Source organism: Xenopus laevis, chromosome 3S (genome assembly GCF_017654675.1).
Source record: "Xenopus laevis strain J_2021 chromosome 3S, Xenopus_laevis_v10.1, whole genome shotgun sequence".
NCBI lineage: Eukaryota > Metazoa > Chordata > Amphibia > Anura > Pipidae > Xenopus > Xenopus laevis.
Window position 1 is genome coordinate 58699245 of NC_054376.1, and position 20166 is coordinate 58719410.

General features: G+C 39.1%; 1 protein-coding gene across 1 annotated transcript; it reads left to right on the forward strand.

The window, feature by feature from the left end:
- Positions 1-5852: 5852 nt before the first annotated feature.
- On the forward strand, positions 5853-19701 carry oaz2.S (ornithine decarboxylase antizyme 2 S homeolog). The gene is given in 5 exon segments (NM_001095699.1): positions 5853-5892; positions 11635-11786; positions 15786-15961; positions 17626-17711; positions 19571-19701. Coding segments are annotated over 5 exon segments (561 nt in total). The 5' UTR covers positions 5853-5872; the 3' UTR covers positions 19699-19701.
- Positions 19702-20166: the final 465 nt, after the last annotated feature.

The window sequence follows — 20166 nt, forward strand, 5'->3', positions numbered from 1 at the left end:
TTTGTCCCTCTTTCTGTTTCCAAAATTTTGGGAGGTATGCCCTAAGGAGAAGAATGAAGAAGCTGTCACCAGAAAAGAATGAAAAAGCCATAACTAGAGAAGAACAAAGAAGGCTGCCTGCTGAGGAGGAAGAAGGCCACATGCTGAACTTTAAAGTTAAGTTCAACTGAAAACCTGGCCACCAATTTATTTTTTTTTAACTTGGGGGGCCTGACTACAAATGATTTTTTTAATTGGGGGCTCCTGACCAGCAATACAATGATATTTTTACTTGGGGGTCCCTGACCAGCAATGTTTTTTTTAACCTGGAGGGGGGCTGACCACCAATTATTTTTTTAACTGGGGGTGGGACCCTGAATACCAATGGGTTTTTAGAACTCATGTCTGTATGACTTTTTTACTATGGTGTGGGTGTGCATGGGGTTTGGGGTTAGACCTGTGGTGGGGGTGCGCAGGGGGTCTGGGGCATGGAGCAGTGGCATGGAGAGGATCCGCTTCTCTGGGCCTGCAAAACAGGGGCAAATCAATTCCATTCCGCCCCCTGCCCACCCACTCCCCTCTAGCATCCCATGCCCGCAGGTAGGAGGGTGGCTGAGGAGGGGGGGGTTCTTTACAATTAGAGGAGGCAGACCCTGTGGTCTTGCAGAGTTTTGGGGATTGCCCATTTACACAGGCCCTGCTTGATGCTCTGGAACATGAACTCAGAGACTGTGTACACCCAGTGGAGGCAAACATTGCAGCTAACTCACTAGCCACTATATCTTCCCTCTATACATGTTTTTTTTTTTACCCCAAAGATGTTTTAAGTGAAATTACCAAAAAAACAATTAATTGGTTTAAATCATTTAAGAGCTCATTTCTCCTGTGTGTGAAGTAAATTAGCCACTATATACTGGAATGCTATGGTTCATGTAGTGTAACTTACTTTTTTTTTCAACTTACACATTTATTGAAACATCAAATGCAAAAAAAAAAAGATACACTAATATTATGCTGGGTAAAGCACCTTAAAAGCAGGAACTATGTGAACTTTCCCATGAGAAACCAATTAATAACAGAATTATTTCTCAACGAAAACATCCGCATCAACAAGCAGGCTGAACAGGAGCCCACTACAGCGTGGGAATCTCATATCTGCCTTCCTGATGGGTATAAATAGAATTTCAGGATGCTGACTATGGCAGGAATTCTGCTGAAAACATTTAGCTGATCATTCTCACAGTATAACTGATTTTCATAGGTTATCTCACCTTAATCACGTTAATGTAAAAGAGACCCTACCAAGTGCAACTTTCCTGGGTTTTAAAGGATTTGCAAAAGGCCATTTCTAAAAACTATGAATATCAGACATTTAATTCCCACAAAGTTGTACTGTGATATGCCTTTTTAGGAACATTGGCTGCAAGTATTCTGGTTCACCAGTGCATCATGAAAATCATACTTCTAAAAGTGATAGCTGCTCTATTAGCAGAGTAATTCTGCAATAAAATAAACAGAGTAATCTATAATCAGTGGCATATTTATAGAGGAAGCAGACCCGTGGCCAGGTCTGCTTTTTTATACAGGTGGCCTGTGGGAGGGGGGTGAAATCTTGGGTCAATCTTGGCAATGTGATTAGCTGATCGCCATGTCATTATTTTCAATGTCCTGTCTGCATTTACTAATTTTGAAATCTGGATGGTAAAGTTTCGCCCGGACACAGGGTAGCCAGGTTGGTGGATTACTAACCAAATTTGTCTAGTTTTAAAATGTAGTGATGGGTTTTAAAAGTCGAAACCTGCCAATATTCAGATTTGATGCTGGTTTGGACTTTCAAAACCAGCCAATCTGACAATTTTCAGATTTGGGCAAGTTTTATCGAAGTTGACGCGGGTTTGGACTTTCAAAACCCGCCAATTTTTTTTAATGCAAATTAAGCTTGTGTGGGAGGATTTGGACTCCGGAGAGAATCGGTCGGAGATATTAGGTGAGCGCAGCGGAGACAGAAGTACTGTGGGGATGCCCTTAGGTAAGAAAAAGTCCATTCATATGGGCTGCTCATTGTTTGGCTGGGGGTGAGGATAATAATATACAATGTGGGAGCTGCTGTAGCTTCGCCTGCAGTAGGGGATTCTTTTAGGATTTACTGCGTATTAATGCCCCCCCACCACCACCATCTCAAAGGTCTACAGGGCTTGATAGATGCACTGCTTTGTGTGTATATATACAACTAAAGTGGGATACATGTGTCTATTTGTATGCACATACAGGGTCGGACTGGGCCAGATCCACACCCTGCGATTCTTCTTGGTGCGGCGACCTCCCTTCTTTGGGCCGCGTTCTGTACAGCAGGGGGATAGGTCCCTGAGACAGTGGCCCTGGTGGGCCCTAATCCCCCACTCCGACTCTGTGCACATATCTGTGTGTCTGTGTATAACACTGCCTGGACGTTGGTTCTCTATGCTTTCTGTATAAACACAGTCTGCCTTTATGGACTGGGATTGTGATGATGTGTCCTTGTGCATTTGTATTTGCACAGTCTTTGTTGTGCTTTTGTTGGTATAGTGTGTGTGTGTGTCTGTGTGTGTGTGTCTGTGTGTGTGTCTGTGTGTGTCTGTGTGTGTGTGTGTGTGTTGGGATTTTATATCACATATGTGCAGCCCTTTTAATTTCCCTGCATGTATTGGGCTTTGTGTAACGTGTATGTTTAAATATTGTAGTTACATGGCATAATGGCACAGTTTGTGTAGGTTTAAAATGTGCCCTTGTCAGCTAGGACTGTTGTGAGGCCTGTATGAATGTATATCATATGAGTGTGCACATCCATTGTGACGTGTGTGTATATTATATATTGCTATGCACTTTTTCATATCTATAGAAACCTGACCCATCATAAAGAGACAATTTAAAAATGTGCTCTTTAATGTAGAAAGGTTATTGGAAAATACATCATTGATTTGATACCCTTATTGTTTTACTTGATTTTTCAGAGTACAAATTGGGCTATTTTTGGGCTACTTTTAAATTGTCTTTTGGCTACTTTTTGGCTAGTTTTTTTAAAAAGTCTTTGGCTGGTTTTGAAATGCAAATCTGCCCTTCCAAACACCTGGCTGTCCGAGCGAAATCTGTACAGGTGGCAACCTTAGCTCCACAATGTAGGTAACTGGAGTTTACTACCTTCAGAATGCAAATCTATGTAACTCGATCAAACAGCATATATTCAACATGCACATTACCAGGTGTCCACACTTCTGTCCCCTATCATATGGTGGATCTGCTTTCTGTATTATCATCACTCTTCTGGGAGGAAAAACTGCCAAACAACCCAGTTTTCTGTGAGCTAAGATGAAGAAATGGGAGTTCATAAGAATTAGATCAGGGGTGTCCAACCATGCGGCCCAGGATGGCTATGAATGCGACCCAGCTTGAAGGAGAGAGAAAAGGAAGAGAAGGGAAAAAAAGAAAGAAATTAAGAAATAAATGTATGGAAATACATTCGAAGTCCAGACACATTAACCACCGCAGTCTGTCGTCTTGTTAGGAACAGGCTTACTATGCCAGGTTGTAACAATGTGGTGACCTATGGAGTATGGAGGATGGGGGACTCTGCCCATTGCCCAGTTAGTAATAATAATATAAGAATAAGGGGTCTGTTTACTAAAGTGCGGTAAATCTGACTTTACGTTTCCGCATGTTATAGCTGAGAATATTCGCAGCGACTAAGTTTACTAAACAGCGATGCGCTAAGAAGTCATTGAGATCACTTGCGGTAACTACATTAACGAACCAGCTTACGTTAGCGGTAATTTTAGTGAGTTGCGAGTTTTCTGGCGACAAATTGCGTTTTTGCGAATATTTATGCTATAAAATAGTCTGGTTTTATGGCGGTTATTATGCCAAGTTTTACTGTGACATTTATGGCCAGAAATGCATCTTCAAAACTCATAAACTTTATTGAATGATGATTATACCATCCAACAACATCACCAGAGTAACACCGATCAAACATGTATGCATAATATAAACCCTTCTGCCAATAGAATCATATGAACAAGAAATCATACCAGTCAATCTCTTTGCTTCATAGAAATGCACAGTTTAATGTAGCCAATCACAATGAAACCAAAAAAGCGTAGAGGCTGACGAATCCTTGGACTGTGATGCCCGCTGCCAATAATACGCCTCTGAGCTGAAACTGCTGCTGTTGCAGGAGATTGAAGCAGAAGCCAAAAAGATCCTGTCATCAATAGCTACAGATTTCTCTCCTGTCAGCAGAGAATGATGGGTAAAAAAAAAAAGTATTATGGGATATTTCCTGCTCGAGAATTTTCTGGCAAAAAAAATACTTTTACGCCACTACATAGGTGGCGGTACAATTTTGCGAATATTCTGGCGTTAATTTTGTTTTTAGAACATTTCGCTGTTTAGTAAACCAGCTGTTAATGTGTACATAACGTTATTTTCACCAAATGAGATAACTGGCGAACAATTATTCTTGCGCAAGAAAATTCGCAAATGTATATTTACCGCAGGTTAGTAAACTGGCGATAACATATTTGGCAAAAATTTGGTCTATATATTGTGCGAATATTTTTAACGCACTTTAGTAAACGGACCCCTAAGTCTGTTTAATTTCCAGGTGTCCCATATTCCAATGTATAGCTCCATCTGGTTATCCAACTGGTATTGTCGTTCTTTTCTGTGTATTTTCTTTAATTTTACGGATCAAAAGTGTTTGTGTATTTCATGTGTGGCCCCAGACAATTTTTCTTTTTATAATGTGGCCCTGCGAGCCAAAAGTTTGGACACCCCTGAATTAGATGCTGAACAAATAAACACGTGGGGGCAGATTTATCAAGGGTCAATTTTGAGGGTTAAAAAACCCTCGTATTCGACCCTCTAAGTAAAATCCTTCGAATTTGTATATCGAATTTGAAGGATTTACTGCAAATACTTCGATCGAACCATCAAATAAAAATGATAAAATCTTTCGAATCGAACGATTTGAACGATTTTAAGCGATCGATCGAACATTTTTTATTCGATGAAAGAAAAATTTAGAGAAGTGCTGGGGAAGGTCCCCATAGGCTAACATTGCAGCTCGGTAGGTTTAAAGTGGCGAAGTATGAAGTCAAAGTATTTTTTTAAAGAGACAGTACTTTGATTATCGATTGGTCGAATAGTCGAACTATTTTTACTTCGCATGGTTCGAATCATTCGATTGCATTTGACCAATTTGATGGTTGAAGTACCCAAAAAAATACTTCGACTATTTAACTCAGTGTATATATTGTGTTCACAAAGCTGCCAGCTCCTATATATCAAACTGACAGCAGGATCATTTGTCAGGCGACTAAAACGTCACGGCCTGTGACATCTGACCGGTCCACCCCAGCACCGCCCACTAACGTGTTTACATCCTTGCGGAGTGCGTTCCAAATGTAAAGACATTTGGAACGCATAACAACAACAAATCTCTGAAACAGAAGTCACCTGCTGAGGCGTGACGCGCACCCTATCTTGAGTCCACACAGGGGGAGGGCTATGTGGTTAACCAGTCTCGAATCAGAATGGACTTGGCGTCACGTAATAGGCGGGGCATGGGGAAGGTTCTAGAGCGCAGTGGAGGCGGGGCAATTTCAATACAGAGGAAAGTCGGCTTTGGTTTGGGTTGTTGGAAAAAGGTTAGAAACCGTGCACCGGGAAACATCGAGTGGGGCCGAATGCGTTTGATCTGTGCGGCGAGGAGAGCACATAAAGCACGCACGCGCATTATAGAGACTCACTTATCTAGACTGCTGCGCACTGTGACCAAGGTTGGCCCTATAGACGATATTGCCGAGGCCTGGAATTGCACAGGGAACCAACGAGAACAGAGTACGGCAAGGGGAGAATGATAGAGCCGCAGGACAGGTACAAAAAGCCTTTTCTACTGGCGGTGCAGCGGCCTAAGATGTGCAACAAACTTTGCTGTGTGTGGGGTGTGTGTGCGGCATATGAATTCATATCTCGTTAAAGGGGGTTGTTCACTTTTGAGTCAACTTTTAGTATGATGTAGAGAGTGATATTCTGATACAATTGCCAATTTATTTTTATTTGTTTTTTTTTTTTTTTTTTTTTTAGTTTCTTAGCTTTTTTTATTCAGCAGCTTTCCAGTTTGCAATTTAAGCAATCTGGTTGCTAGGGTCCAAATTACCTTAGCAACCATGCCTTGATTTGAATAAGAGACAAATATGAATAGGAGAGGACCTGCATACAAAGATGAGTAATATAAAGCAGCAACAACAATAAATGTGTACCTAAGGGTAAGGTCACACTGGGCAATTTGGGGAGATTTAGTCGCCTGGCGACTAATCGCCTCGTCTTTGCGGTGACCAATTTCCCCAAATGCCTTACCTCTGTCTTGAGCCGGCTAAAATGAAAAATCGCATGTGGCATGGCACACAATTCGCTTTGTATTCCGAAGTTTCCTCGCGAGGCAACTTTGGAATACGAAGTGACGCGTGTGCCATGCCGCAGGTGACTTTTCATTTTAGCCGGCGCAAGACAGAGGTAAGGCATTTGGGGAGATTGGTCGCCGCTGTGACCTTAAACTAACAGTGCATTTACTTCCTTAGATGGGGTCAGTGACCCCCTTTTGAAAGCTGGAAAGTCAGAAGAAGGACTTAAAATAAACTATAAATAAATAATGAAGACCAATTGAAAAGTTGCTTAGAATTAGCTATTCTATAACATACTAAAAGTTAACTTAAAGGTGAACCACCCCCTTTAAGTAGAGAGCAAACATTCCCCACACAAAATCAGGATTTAAAGGGTGCAGAAGGATTAACATTTGTGTGACTACTGCTCACTTATTTTCATTGTGGCTTTGCTGATCCTTTAAGGGAAGAGACAAGCAGTTGGTGAGCGAGAGACTGCGCAGCTCTTTGCAGACAGTTGCGTTTTGTATTTACTCTGTAAGTGACCCCCCCCCATGTTGGGCATTTGTTTTAAACTCTTGCTGATCATGACTATTGCAGGACCATTGGTGAGTACTTATCATCCAGACAGAGATGAGCCGTATCCTTGTGTTCAAAATAAAGACCCAGAGTGACTTGGGCAGTAAAAGCAAACAAAGAACTCAAGGCGGCAGTGAACTGACAGGTTCCAGTGGTGTTATTAGATCTGTGTGTTGTTGCCATTTGATCCTGTTACAGAAGACACAGCCGTGCCATGGGGCATAATTAATGCTAAAGGCAGGATTTCAGTTTTCCAGTACAACATTATGAACTTGTTTTTGTTGCAGAAGCTACCTCCAGATAATTTATAAACCTACCTCCAACCTGTCTGCCTCACAGATGTTTATTCTGTATATTTGTGGCACACAATTGTGTATTCTAGCCGCGATCAAGACACTGGTGCTGTAGCGTGTATCACTTGCCACTTAAGGCAGTAGGAAGTGGTGTGAAAACCCCTTTAAAGGTAATTGTTGCTTGAAATGATGTGTGCGTTGCAGGTGAACATTGCCTGCCAAAGACTGCTCTTGGCACTTACATTGTTATCAGCAGCATGTGACCAGCAGTTATAAAACACCACATTTGTTATAGTCTTTCTTTAGTGTTGATAAACCGCCCAAGCATTGTTGGTACAATCCAAGGGCATGGCAGCAGCCCGTTATTCCAGTTGTCCTGGCTTTATAAGTACACTGTAGCCATGGCATTTTAACACTATTAAACCCCTTTTTTTAAAAAAAAAAGAAAAAATCTTGAATAAGATCCATAAAACCTCTCAAGACATCACATTGCAAAACTTGAGTTTTAGGAATCTCCTTTGGGGCAGATCAAGAGTTTTATGTTTCTTGATCAGGTACATCACACAACTCTCTCATCAATATACGGTAGGTACAAGTTATCCACAAGTTGTTGTACCAGGACACTTTCACTTGACTTGTTGTTTTCTGTGGTTATTTTCACTTCCCTTGCAGACATTTTATTGCTATAGGTATAGGATCCATTATCCAGAAACCAGTTATCCAGAAAGCTCTGGATTACGGAAATGCCGTCTCCCATAGACTCCGTTTTATCTAAAAAATCCAAATTTTAAAAATGAATTCCTTTTTCTCTGTAATAATAAACCGTAGCTTGTACTTGATTCAAACTAAGATATGGCTAATCTTTATTGGAAGCAAAACCAGCCTATTGGGTGTATTTAATGTTTACATGATTTTCTAGTAGACTTAAGGTATGAAGATCCGAATTATGGAAAGATCAGTTAACCAGAATACCCCAGGTCCCCAGCATTCTGCATAATAGATGCCATATCTGTACTGACTGATATTCTCTTGTATATTTTAGTTTCCCAGTCATAGAACATTTTTTTTTAAAACCATGGACTTTATGAAGGTCCAAGGTATAATCAAATGTACAGACAAAACAACATTGTTATGGGGTGCACTGTATAAACAAACTCCTCCTCTTTTTTTGTATAAAGAGATGGTTATACATAGGCCTTGTTTTTGGACTGCTAAATTGACTAATCAAGCAATTGGAAGGTGTAAGTGGTTTTAGCTGTGCCTTGTGCAATATAAGAAATTTAAAAAAAAAAAAAAACACATTTTGTAATTAAAACAATAGTCGGAAAATACGCGTAGCACAAGCCCTATTTATGAACTTGTGTTGAAAAAGGTTATAATGCCTTTTTATATAGAGACCTTTTCATTTTTAAAATCCCCTAAAAAAAAAAAAAAAAAAAAGGACTTAAATCGCAACCAGAATAACATACCCTTTTCCCTGTATTCATTCTCATGTAATTTCTAGCACAGACTGTAGCTGAGGGAAGGGTGCTAGTAATAGAACAAAATAAATACAATTTTGGTTTTTTTAATTAAAAGTAGAGACCGGCATATTTTTTAGTGTAAATCTTATTTAAAGGTATTTGATCTCTTATCTGAAAACCGGTCATCTAAAAAGCTCTGAATGGGGGAGAAGACCATCTCCCATAAAAGTTTATTTTAAGCAAATCATTTTTGTTTTTTCCCTGTAATAATAATAAAACAGTACCTTGTACTTGATCCTAACTAAGCTGTATCTATATTGTTGGCAAAACAATCTGTTTTTTTTTTTGTTTTCTATGTTTTCATAATTTTCTTATCTGGAAAATACGCAGGCCCAAAGCATTTTGTTTCCCATCAAAGATTTACCCAAGTGCCATTGAGAAAGCCTTTTCAGGAGAGGTGTGCTTCTGGCAAGCCGTATTATTGTGCAGTGCTCTCTTGGTTGCCTACAGTAACTCATCAGTCACAAAGGCTGTGCCAAGTCATCAACACAGTCAAGGAAGTGGGCCTAAATAGAGGAGTATGTACCGCATTTTGCCTTTAAAGGGGCTGGAGCACCATGCCATACTTGAAGGTGCATTTTTCTCTACCCCAGGCCATGAAGGAGAAATGCAGTGAATTAAAGGACAACAAAACCCTAAAAATGAATATGGCTAAAAATGCCATATTTTATATACTGAACTTTGCACCAGCCTACAGTTCCAGCATCTCCATAGCAGCAAAGATCCAGGACTTCAAACTTGTCACAGGGGGGGAATCTAAGCTTAGGGCTTGTCAAAAATGATCCAGCAGAAAATAAGGTTGGCTTGTAATATAAGATGATGCTCCAAGGCTGATTATTAATTTCTGTGCTGTCATGTAGTAATTATCTTTATTAATTACTAATCAGCCTTATATTGTGACATTTATATTCTATGTGTACTGTATATTTTGAGTGGATCCCCAAGCTCAGTAACTGACAGCAGCACAGAGCACGTGCAGTGAATCGGTAGAAAAGAAGATGGGGAGCTACTGGAGACACAGATCTTCCCTGTTAAAGGGCTGTGGTTGCCTTGGGCTGGTACAGAAGCCCAAAACATAATGTACAACATTTCTAGACTACCTCCTTAGTTAAGCTTTAGTTTTACTTTAATGTTGGCCTCAAACACAATTTTTTTTTTTTTTTTTTTAAGTTTGTAAACGGGATACAATGTTTAAAAATGACATCTGTGCCTTAGCTTGTCATATTTATAGTACATTGATTATCCCATTTCTGTTTGTGAAGGAAACCTTTTGGCAAATAAGGTACAATGTCAACCTCCTGACTGACATTTATCTCCCCAGCTCGGTTTCTGTCTGGCCCAGTTTTTCCAGTACCCGTGACCCGTATTCTGTTACAGTTATTGATCTGTCCAACAAACATGTTCTTGTTGTAATACTTGTTTCTGGTAAAGTTCTGGGGAGGGGTCTAATTTTTGAAACCCAGACCCATAACTTGCATTTTTAACTTCTTGGACCCACTACCTGACTTGACCTGCAACTGCCTTATCTGAAAAACTGATCCATGATCAGCTGACCACCAGTTAAACGGAAGTGCTGTTGCTGCACACCAAAAGTGACCTCAAATGTTTAAAATATTTAAAGGAGCAGACCTCGCTATAGTTAAGACCAGCTACCCACATCCAAATTTCTACCCACAGCCTGCAGTTTACCATCTTTTTTTTTTTTTTGGGTAACCTTCTGGTACTCTATCTTTCCATTTATTCTTGTAGTTTTTTTTTTTTTTTTTGGTTTTTTTTTTTTTTGCTTGTTTGTTTATTTTAAACACGAATAAAAAGGTTGTCTGCATTTAATTGGTGATAATTGGTAGAATGCAACAGAGAAATTGCCATGTTCCTACCTACCTTTTTAGTACTAGTAAAATATTACTCTTCCACTCAGAGGACTAAACATTCCTTTTTATAGGGATCAGTAATATATATATTTTTTTCAAGTAGTTATTAATCTTATTTCATAGTGCCAGGCAAGCAGTGCATTATTTTAGTTAGTTAAAAAGTCCTCTTTGTTTGCATTTATTCATTTACATCAGGAACATTTTAGACAATGCATGCCTGCTATGTATCTATACAAGTGGTAGAGAAGAAAAAACAAATTTTGTTTAATTTTAAATGAAGTTTAACATAATGAGCATGGTGCTTAAACAACCTCCAGTAAATGTATGGATTGTGAGTGCGCTGTTTTTTGTGGTTCTAAAGAGACCGCTCAATTAGCATAAATCCATGTTCATGTTAAAACAATCCTTGTGATGTGCCTCACAATGGGGTCCTTTATCTGGGAAAACCCCGGAGCCTTTATATTCCACAATCTATTCAATACATGTACAGGTATGGAATTCATTATGTGGAAACCTATTATCGAGAAAGCTCCAAATTACAGAAAGGCCACCCCCCATAGATTCATTTTTATCGAAATAATAAATGTTTTAAAAATGATTTCCGTTTTCTCTGTAATAATAAAGCAGTACTTTTTACTTGATCCAAACGAAGATATAATTAATCCTTATTGGAAGCAGAACCAGCCTATTGGGTTAATTTAATGCTTAGATGATTTTATAGTAGACTCAAGGAAGATCCAAATTAAGGAAAGATCAGTCATCTGGACAACCCCAGGTCCCAAGCATTCTGGATAATATGTCCCATACCTGTATACCAGTCATCGTGGTCTAAAGACTAAAGAAGTAAATATATGTCCTCCCCTGATCTTTCTGTAGCTGAAAATAATCTTTTGCTCTAATTAAACTTAATGCTGTGCCCTTTATTTCCACTGCTAATTAATCTTGTGGTATTCTTTCTTTTATTTTACAGTAGTATTTTGAGTAGCAGTCAACAGCTCCATTGCTGTAGGCACCTTATTCCAGGGCCTCTGTGGTGCTCCTGATGCCCCTCACCCACTGTTGAAGATCCCCGGTGGGCGAGGGGACAGCAGGGATCCTGCGCTCCCAGCAGTGATCTACGAGGTAAGGCTTTTTTTTTTTTTTTTTCACCAATCTCTTGCCATTATTAGAGTGCCATATACAGGATTGTTTGTAGGGAACATTTGTTAATGTACAAACATTGATATTCTGGGGCTTTCTAGAGTTGTACAGGTGGTTCTCCTTCAAGCTAACTTTTAGTTATAGAATGGGCAATTCTAAGCAACTTTTCAATTTGTCTCCATTATTTATTTTTTATAGTTTTTGAATTAATTGCGTTCTTCTTCTGACTCTCTCCAGCTTTCCAATGGGGGTCACTGATCCCATTTAAACAACAAATGCCCACTAAGGCTACAAATATATTGTAACTGCTACTTCTTATTCTAGTCTTTCTATTCAGGCCCCCTGCAATTCATATTCCAGTCTTTCATTTAAATCAATGGGTAATTTGGACCCTAGCAACCAGCTGAAATTGAAAACTGGAGAGCTGCTGAAAAAAGGGAAATAACTCAAAAGCCACAAATAATAAAAAAATTAAAACTAATTCAAAATTGTCTCAGAATATCACTCACTACATGATACTAAAATTTAATTTAAAGGTGAACGACCCACAATGTTGTGTGTTTTTATTATATTATACTTGCATATGTGTCGCTCTGTCAAAGAAGACAAACGCACAAAGAATAAAAATCAAGCCCAGCTGTAAATTGTCAAAGAATACCTATGTCTTCTTCATGCTGAAAGTAAATTTTAAGGTCAATGTCCTTTAAATCCCATATTTAAAAAAAACACGTTGGTATTTCTTGCGAAACCTACCTGCTCCATTTTTATCACCTAAAACAAATGTGTTGCAGCCCCTTGGTTGTTGACTTGATGGTAACACTCGTGAAAGTGAAAATTTATATGCTTCCTCATACAAAAAAACTTTCTAAATACAATCAATTAAAAAGTATGCATTATTTCTGAAATAAAGAAGTTTATATTCACTATTCCTCTCTTTGGTATCTGTTTTTCTTCATTCTGTCTTCATGCAGCAGTTGGGTGTCAGATGAATGATCCAATATATCTTTTGGGGGGGGGGATTTCCCTTTCCTAGCAGATGTATTCGAGTTCACTCACAAAATATATTGGGGCCGTTTGCTCAAACTCTGCATGTAGAGAGACAGAATTTTAGACAAAAGGAGCCCCCTATAAGATATATTTTATCTAACTGTCAATGATTATCTGGCACCCAACTCATGAATGAGGAGAAACTGGTGTTGAGAGAGGGATAGTGAAGATAAACTTGATTATTTCAGAAATAGTACAGAATTTTTAAGGCGACTTCGAAAAATGAATCGCCGCGCCTGCCATGCCGCAGGCGGTTTTTCATTCTAGCAGGTGGAAGACAGGAGAAAGCAGTTCGGGGAGATTAGTCTCCCAATAGAAGAGGCGATTAATCACTGGGCGACTAAATCTCCCCAAATCTCCCAGTTTGGCCTTTCCCTTAAAGATATACAGCAGTATGCTAGCTATGATGTTTACATAACCGTATTCAAGAATTTTGATTTACTCTTAACACGTAAGAAGTAAAACCATTTTCAAACAATGGGGTTTCTGTTCAAGCCACACTTCCCCACCACTCTACCAGATTTACATTGTTCCCCCTTTACAACTCTCTGAAATGCAGGATTGAGGCAGCCGAGTTTGGCCTTATCATGGCGCCAACTAGCCTGCTGCAGTTCAGGCACTGGAACAGGGGAGCATGAACCCCTTTTTGTCTGTGCGGTGTTCCCTCTTGTTTAAAAGTGGCTTTAGGTTAATGGAATAAAGGGGAATTCCCAACATTTAGCCATCCTGTGTGTGATTTCCATGGGAAAAATTTTTTGTTTTTTTTTCAAAATGCATCAGTTTGTACTGCTGCTCCATCAGACTTATGCACTGAAATCTGTTTTTGAAAAGAGCAAACAGATTTTTTTTTTTATATTCAATTCTGAAATCTGACATGGGGCTAGACATATTGTCAGTTTCCCAGCTGCCCCCCAGTCATGTGCTCTGATAAACTTCAGTCACTGCTGCACTGCAAATTGGAGTTATATCACCCCCTCCCTTCCCCCCCCCCCCCCAGCAGCCTAACAATATAACATTGGGAAGGTGACTGGATAGCAGCTCCCTAACACAATATAGAAGCTGCCTGGTAGATATAAGCACAGCACTCTATAGTAAAATCCAGGTCCCACTGTGACAAATTCAGTTACATTGAGTAGGAGAAACAACAGCCTGCCAGAAAGCAGTTCATCCTAAAGTGCTGGCTCTTTCAGAAAGTGCATGACCAGGCAAAATAACCTGAGATGGCTGCCTATATACCAATATTAAAACTGAAAAAAAATACACTTGCTTATTCAGGAATTACATTTTATATTGTAGAGCGAATTATTTGCAGTGTAAACAGTGTAATTTAGAATAAAAACGACACCATAAGATCATGACAAAATCCCTTTAACGTTAATCACAGTAGACTCATGGGTCAGGTGATTATCAGTTGGAAAACAGTGCACTTATAATTGCTGCAATTTCCACAGTCCCTAGCATGTTCTGTAAATAAGCTATAATGAACAATTACAGAGGTGTGCAAGGCATAGCGGGAAATGGAATTCAATTTAAGTGGAGGGCACTCTGGCCTAAATAATAACCCACACACCATTAATAATGTAAAAAAATTGTGTTGGGATCCACAGTCCCACAGTAATGACTAATATAAACACTTAGACCAGTGATCCCCAACCAGTAGCTCGTGAGCAACATGTTTCTCTCCAACCCCTTGGATGTTGCTCCCAGTGGCCTCAAAGCAGGAGCTTATTTTTCAATTCCTGGCTTGAGGCAAGTATTGGTTGCATAAAATCCAGGTGTAATGCCAAACAGAGCCTCAATGTAGGTTGACAATCCACACAGGGGCTACAAAAATGGCCAATCACAGCACTTATTTGGCTCCCCGATAACATTTTTCATGCTTGTGTCAACTACTTTTACTTCTGAATGTTGCTCACAGGTTCAAAAGGCTGAGGATCCCTGGCTTAGACTATAGCACAGTCATTTTGCACACATTAAATAATAAAAACCAAAGGTGGTAAAGACAAGTTATTAATCTCAAGTTATTCAAGTTGATCTTAATGTATATTAAAAGTTTCTAAAAAATTGGCATCGAGCATGCAAATGTTTATGCTTGGGTTAAGAACCCCTTAAGGCTAGGGCTAGACAATATGGATTTTCATCCGGAGGAGAATCCGCTGCTCCCTTTCTCTTCTGTAGGAAAGATTTTGGTTGCCAAAATTAGACATGTCTTCCCGCACCCGAGTGGAGACCATGCTTCCGGATTCAGAGAGAGAGCAGCGGGGGAGCGTATTCTCGTCCTGCAGAGATCTGCAATTGTCTGGCCCTAGCCTTGAGGTTTATTACAGTGTTGTTTGTAGTATGTGCAAAAGCAATAACAAAGGTTAGATCAGCCAGAAAACGGATCATTGACCTATAAACTATATAAAAGTCATCTAAACTTCATATGTGACAAAAAAAATAATAGGAACTAATAAAGCTTTTGAAGGGTAATTATATGCAGATAGTAAGCCTTTTTAACAGCAGGTAGGGGAAGTGGCAGCAGCTTAACTTGTGGAGAGGTGCATTATAAATTGATTGAAGGGCTGAGTGACAGTAATAGGATTTTAGATGGAGGTAAAGGAAGAGACAAGTGGCATGACATGTTTATATGAATGAATCTACTTACATTCACAGAGTTACTATTAGCAAGTGTAGCCATAAGATTTTTGTTTATACATGCATAACTTAAACCTGCAGACTATTTGGCTTAAGGGTGTCAAGCAATAGCCCTTACATTTCCCGAGAACAGTGGGGTAATTACTAGTACAGGTTGAAGCAACACCGCAATGCTTGGGCATAGAGTAACAGAAAATGTTACGTTTGGACCATGTTATCTGCCTCACATGGAAGTACGATAGCTTCTCCTATTGGTTAATTTGTTGCTTTGTTTGATGTCACATTATTTTTTTCCAGGATGAGAAGCTCACGGTTTCTCAAGATATCCCAGTGAACAATGGGAAGCCCCATCTCTTCCACTTCCAGTATAAGGTGACTGAGGTGAAAGAGTCCTCATGGAATGCCATTTGGTCCAACCAGAGCCTGTTTGTGGAAATTCCCGAGGGCGAGTTGGCTGATGGAAGCAAAGAGGGGTACTTTTTTTTAAAATCACTTTTCATCTAATGATGTATCAGTCATTATGTCAAAAATATCCAGAGCAGCAAACACATATTCATCCCACTGGTATTGAGGTGGGCTTTCAGTATCTAGGAGTATATTTTCCTTAATTCTCACCCTAATTGCACTACAGACTGAACCACTGCTCTATAGTTAGTCTGGTAAAGTATCTTTTGAAACCGCAGCAACGAAATATCTGTTATGTTGTGATGTTGGTAGTTTTGTGCCATTCTAATATGTTATGTAAGTCAAAAGTTTTAGGGCAGGACTCCACGGACGATTCCAGAGCGATGCGCTGCGCAAAAACGCAGGCGTCTGATGCAATGGAAATAAGGTAAGTAATGCTATTGTCGGATCGTGTCGCATCAATGCCTGCGTTTTTGCGCAGCACGCCGAAATCGTCCGGAGTCCTGCCCTTAAGCTCTAAAACCTGCTTTCACTCACTGTAATTAGATTGGTTTATTAATTCCTGCTCTGCTTTATATTCTTGCACTGGTGTAATTTTTTAAATACATAATACCCAGTGCTGCTTATTGGTTACTATGAGAGTGGCTATGCATTTTCAAGAGTCGCTGGTTACTGTTCCAATGGAACATATATATATGTTAGATCACATCAGATTAATTAATAACCAACAGATCGTGTATATCATTAATGTGACCTAAGTATACGTTCTGGGGTATAGATTTCCTTTAATTCAAGTGCAGTACAATTTCTTATGTAATCACCATATTCACTTTACCCACAATGCAGTGTTTCCCCTATATGTCCAGCATTTTTGCATTAAACAAGCACAGTTGCATGTACACTTCAAATTGGTGATAATTTGTGCTGACATTTTTTTGTAATCATTTCCGGGTGAACCCTGAAGAAAGTGACAATAGCTCCAGTATTCACAGATGCTCTTGTGCATGATCTTTCCGTTCAGTTATACAGGGTGCCTTTTATAGGTACTTTTTAATGAATGGCGTTTTTTTCATGCAAGGATTTTGCATCATTTCAGCTGCACTTGTGGGTAGTAAATCCCCCTATGGAGTCACCCTAAATTGTGTTGCAGCTGGCAAGCAACAATGAAAATGCTGCATGTACCCTAGCCCAAAATTGTAATTTCGTGGGAGTTTCCTTAATCTGAATGTTTGTAAACAACAATCCTTTATAAAAAAAAAAAAAGGAACCTGCTCAAATTATTTTTTTCAACTTCACTGTGCTCTACTGCAGGCACATCTAACCTCAACTGCTGTTTGCAACCCTATACCTGCCAGGCACTGGGAACGTTTGTAGTACAGGTATGGGATCCGTTATCCAGAAAGCTCTGAATTATGGAAAGGACATCTCCCATAGACTCCCATTTCATCCAAATAATCCAAATTTTTTAAAAATTATTTCTCTTTTTTTCTGTATTAATAAAACAGTATCTTGTACTTGATCCAATCTAAGATATAATTAATCCTTATTGGAGACAAAATCTTAAATTAAAGTTATGGAGATCCAAATTCCGAGGATTCCGGATAACGGGGTCCCATACCTGTATAACAGGCCAGCCCATATTAACATGACGGAAAACACAGGCTGAGCATTCTGGATCTATAGTGTATAGCACTCTGGTGACACCTGTATAAGTGAGGTATGTTGTTGACAGGTTGCTGGCTCTGTTGGAATTTGCTGAGGAGAAGATGGAAATGAACTATGTCTTTATTTGCTTCAGAAAGAGTCGGGAGGACAGAGGTAAGTAACGAAAATAAAGTTTACTTATTCTTTATTACGACAGCAGTGATGTACACCCACCACCGCACACATACACGCCAAGGAATAGCTATATAGTAAATTGTTTTCTGAGAAACAATGAACCTAATACAATAAATCAGTAATACAAGGACACAAAGTGAATTTACAAACTCATGGTATCCCTTCCACCAACTTAGAGGCAATACACCTACATGTAACTTTTTTTTAAGCATGACCACACCAAAGACTTGTGTTCTGCCTATTCTTTTAATTGCTTAGTGCAATAAACTAAAAGTTACTTTTTGCCAACTGTCTTAAAGTGGACCTGTCATCCAAACACAAACCCATACACTTTTCAAATTAAACATGAAATGAAATTGTTTTTATTAAAGCATTCATAGCTGTTGTAAAGTCATTTAAAATCTCAACTGTTAATCAAAGACAATTACTTTCACTTTCCATTCAGCACTTCCTAGATGTCACTGCTCTCCCCACATTCCCCCCAATATCTTCACCGTTTAATTGTGTAGCCAGGGGATGGGGATGGACATCGGGTCCCCCATTCTGGTGCACAAACAAGATTCTGAGATGATACAAGACTTGCCTTAATAACAGTGTCCACAAAATGGCTGCTGCCTGCTTGTTATAACTATGAATTCCCAGACTAAAGGAAACAAGATTCAAATAATTTATATAGTGTAATTAAAGTTCATTTTGCTTGACTAATGTGATAAAATAGGATTTTGGAATATTTTTTTTGGGTGACAGGTCCCCTTTAAGAAGTATGTTCAGCACAAGCAAGTTATAGTCCGTGCAAAAGGATTTTCCAGTGTTGTGCCTGTGAGCTTGATAATGGGCAGGCAGCAAATGATAACCATTTAATAATACATGTCTGGGAGCGTAAAAGTACTCCTTTTTATTTACATAAGGACTTTTCCATCTCTGCAGGTCAAAGGATACTCTAGCTACTATTAGAGCTTTCTTATCTACTCCTAGCTTTGCTTGTACTTCTGATCTGCAAAATCCTCACTAATTATGTACTCTCCTAATCTGATCCTGCTCTGTTGCATTACCCGGATGAATGTCTCCTAAAGAAACAACAAGGCCATAACAAATAACCGTCAGATTGTTAGGCCAACACTGGGAAATTATATATACTGGAAGCAATTCTTGTTATTAATACTTAAGTATATATAGCTGACGTGTTAAATCGCAGAACATCATTCACATCAGCCCCCACCTCAGTGGCCTCAGTCCATATTACATTCACACAGCACACTACGGTCAGTTTAAAAAAGTTTAAAAAAAAAATAGTAGTATAAATGCACAATAAATATCATGATTTGTTCTAAGCATCTTTTTAACTTACTTATGCCTTCCAAACAAGAGCACTTCATCCACCTTAAAGGGGTTGTTCACCTTTAAATTAACTGTTAGTATGATGTAGAGAGGGATATTCTGAGATTGGTTTTTATTTTTGAATTATTTGTGGTTTTTGAGTTATTTTAGCTTTTTATTCAGCAGCTCTCCAGTTTGCATTTACCCTAGCAACCATGCACTGATTGGAATAGGAGACTGCAATATGAATAGGAAAGGCCTGAATAGAAAGATAAGTAATAACAAGTAGCAATAACAAAACACTTGTAGCCTTACAGAGCATTTGTTTTATAGATGGGATCAGTGACCCCTATTTGAAAGCTGGAAAGAGTCGGAAGAAGAAGGCAAATACTTATAACAAATAAATAATGAAGACCAATTAAACAGTTGATTAGAATTGCCAATTCTATAACATACTAAAAATTAACTTAAAGCTGAACCATCCCTTTAACGCTTCCTTTTCTTCTTCTTTTACAAATCAGGTTCTCTTTTGAAGACCTTCAGCTTTCTGGGCTTCGAGATCGTACGTCCTGGTCACCCGTGCGTTCCTCCTCGCCCAGATGTCATGTTCATGGTGTACACTTTAGACCAGAGTTCTTCAGATGAATAGTAATCCACAGTGGACCTGTGGTTACAGATGCTCCATTTATGTGTGTGTGTGTGTGTCAGAGTAGTGGGTGGATATTTTCTAGCACCTTTTTTTTTTTCTGGGGATGGGATGACAAGTTAGATTGATCATACAATGGACTGATCTTTTGTTCTTTCTTTTAGTTTTATGATTAAGATGTTTGTTTTTGACTTTTTTTCCTGCAATTTTGTTCCAAAGCATCATCTTCAAGCACTTTGCAGTCTGTGATCACTAACATACTCTGAATGTAGTCTAAAAAGCTGCATATGAGAAAATAGAAATAAAAAATGCTGCCTGTGTCTGTGTATTCGTGTATTTTATTTTCCCTAGTGTGGTTGGTCCTTTTTAGAATAAGTCTACAAATCCTAAATCTAGAAATCATTCATGGCTTTCATGCGTAGAGAAGATTTCAAACCAGCATCACCATACTGTGGCCATACACCCGATAAT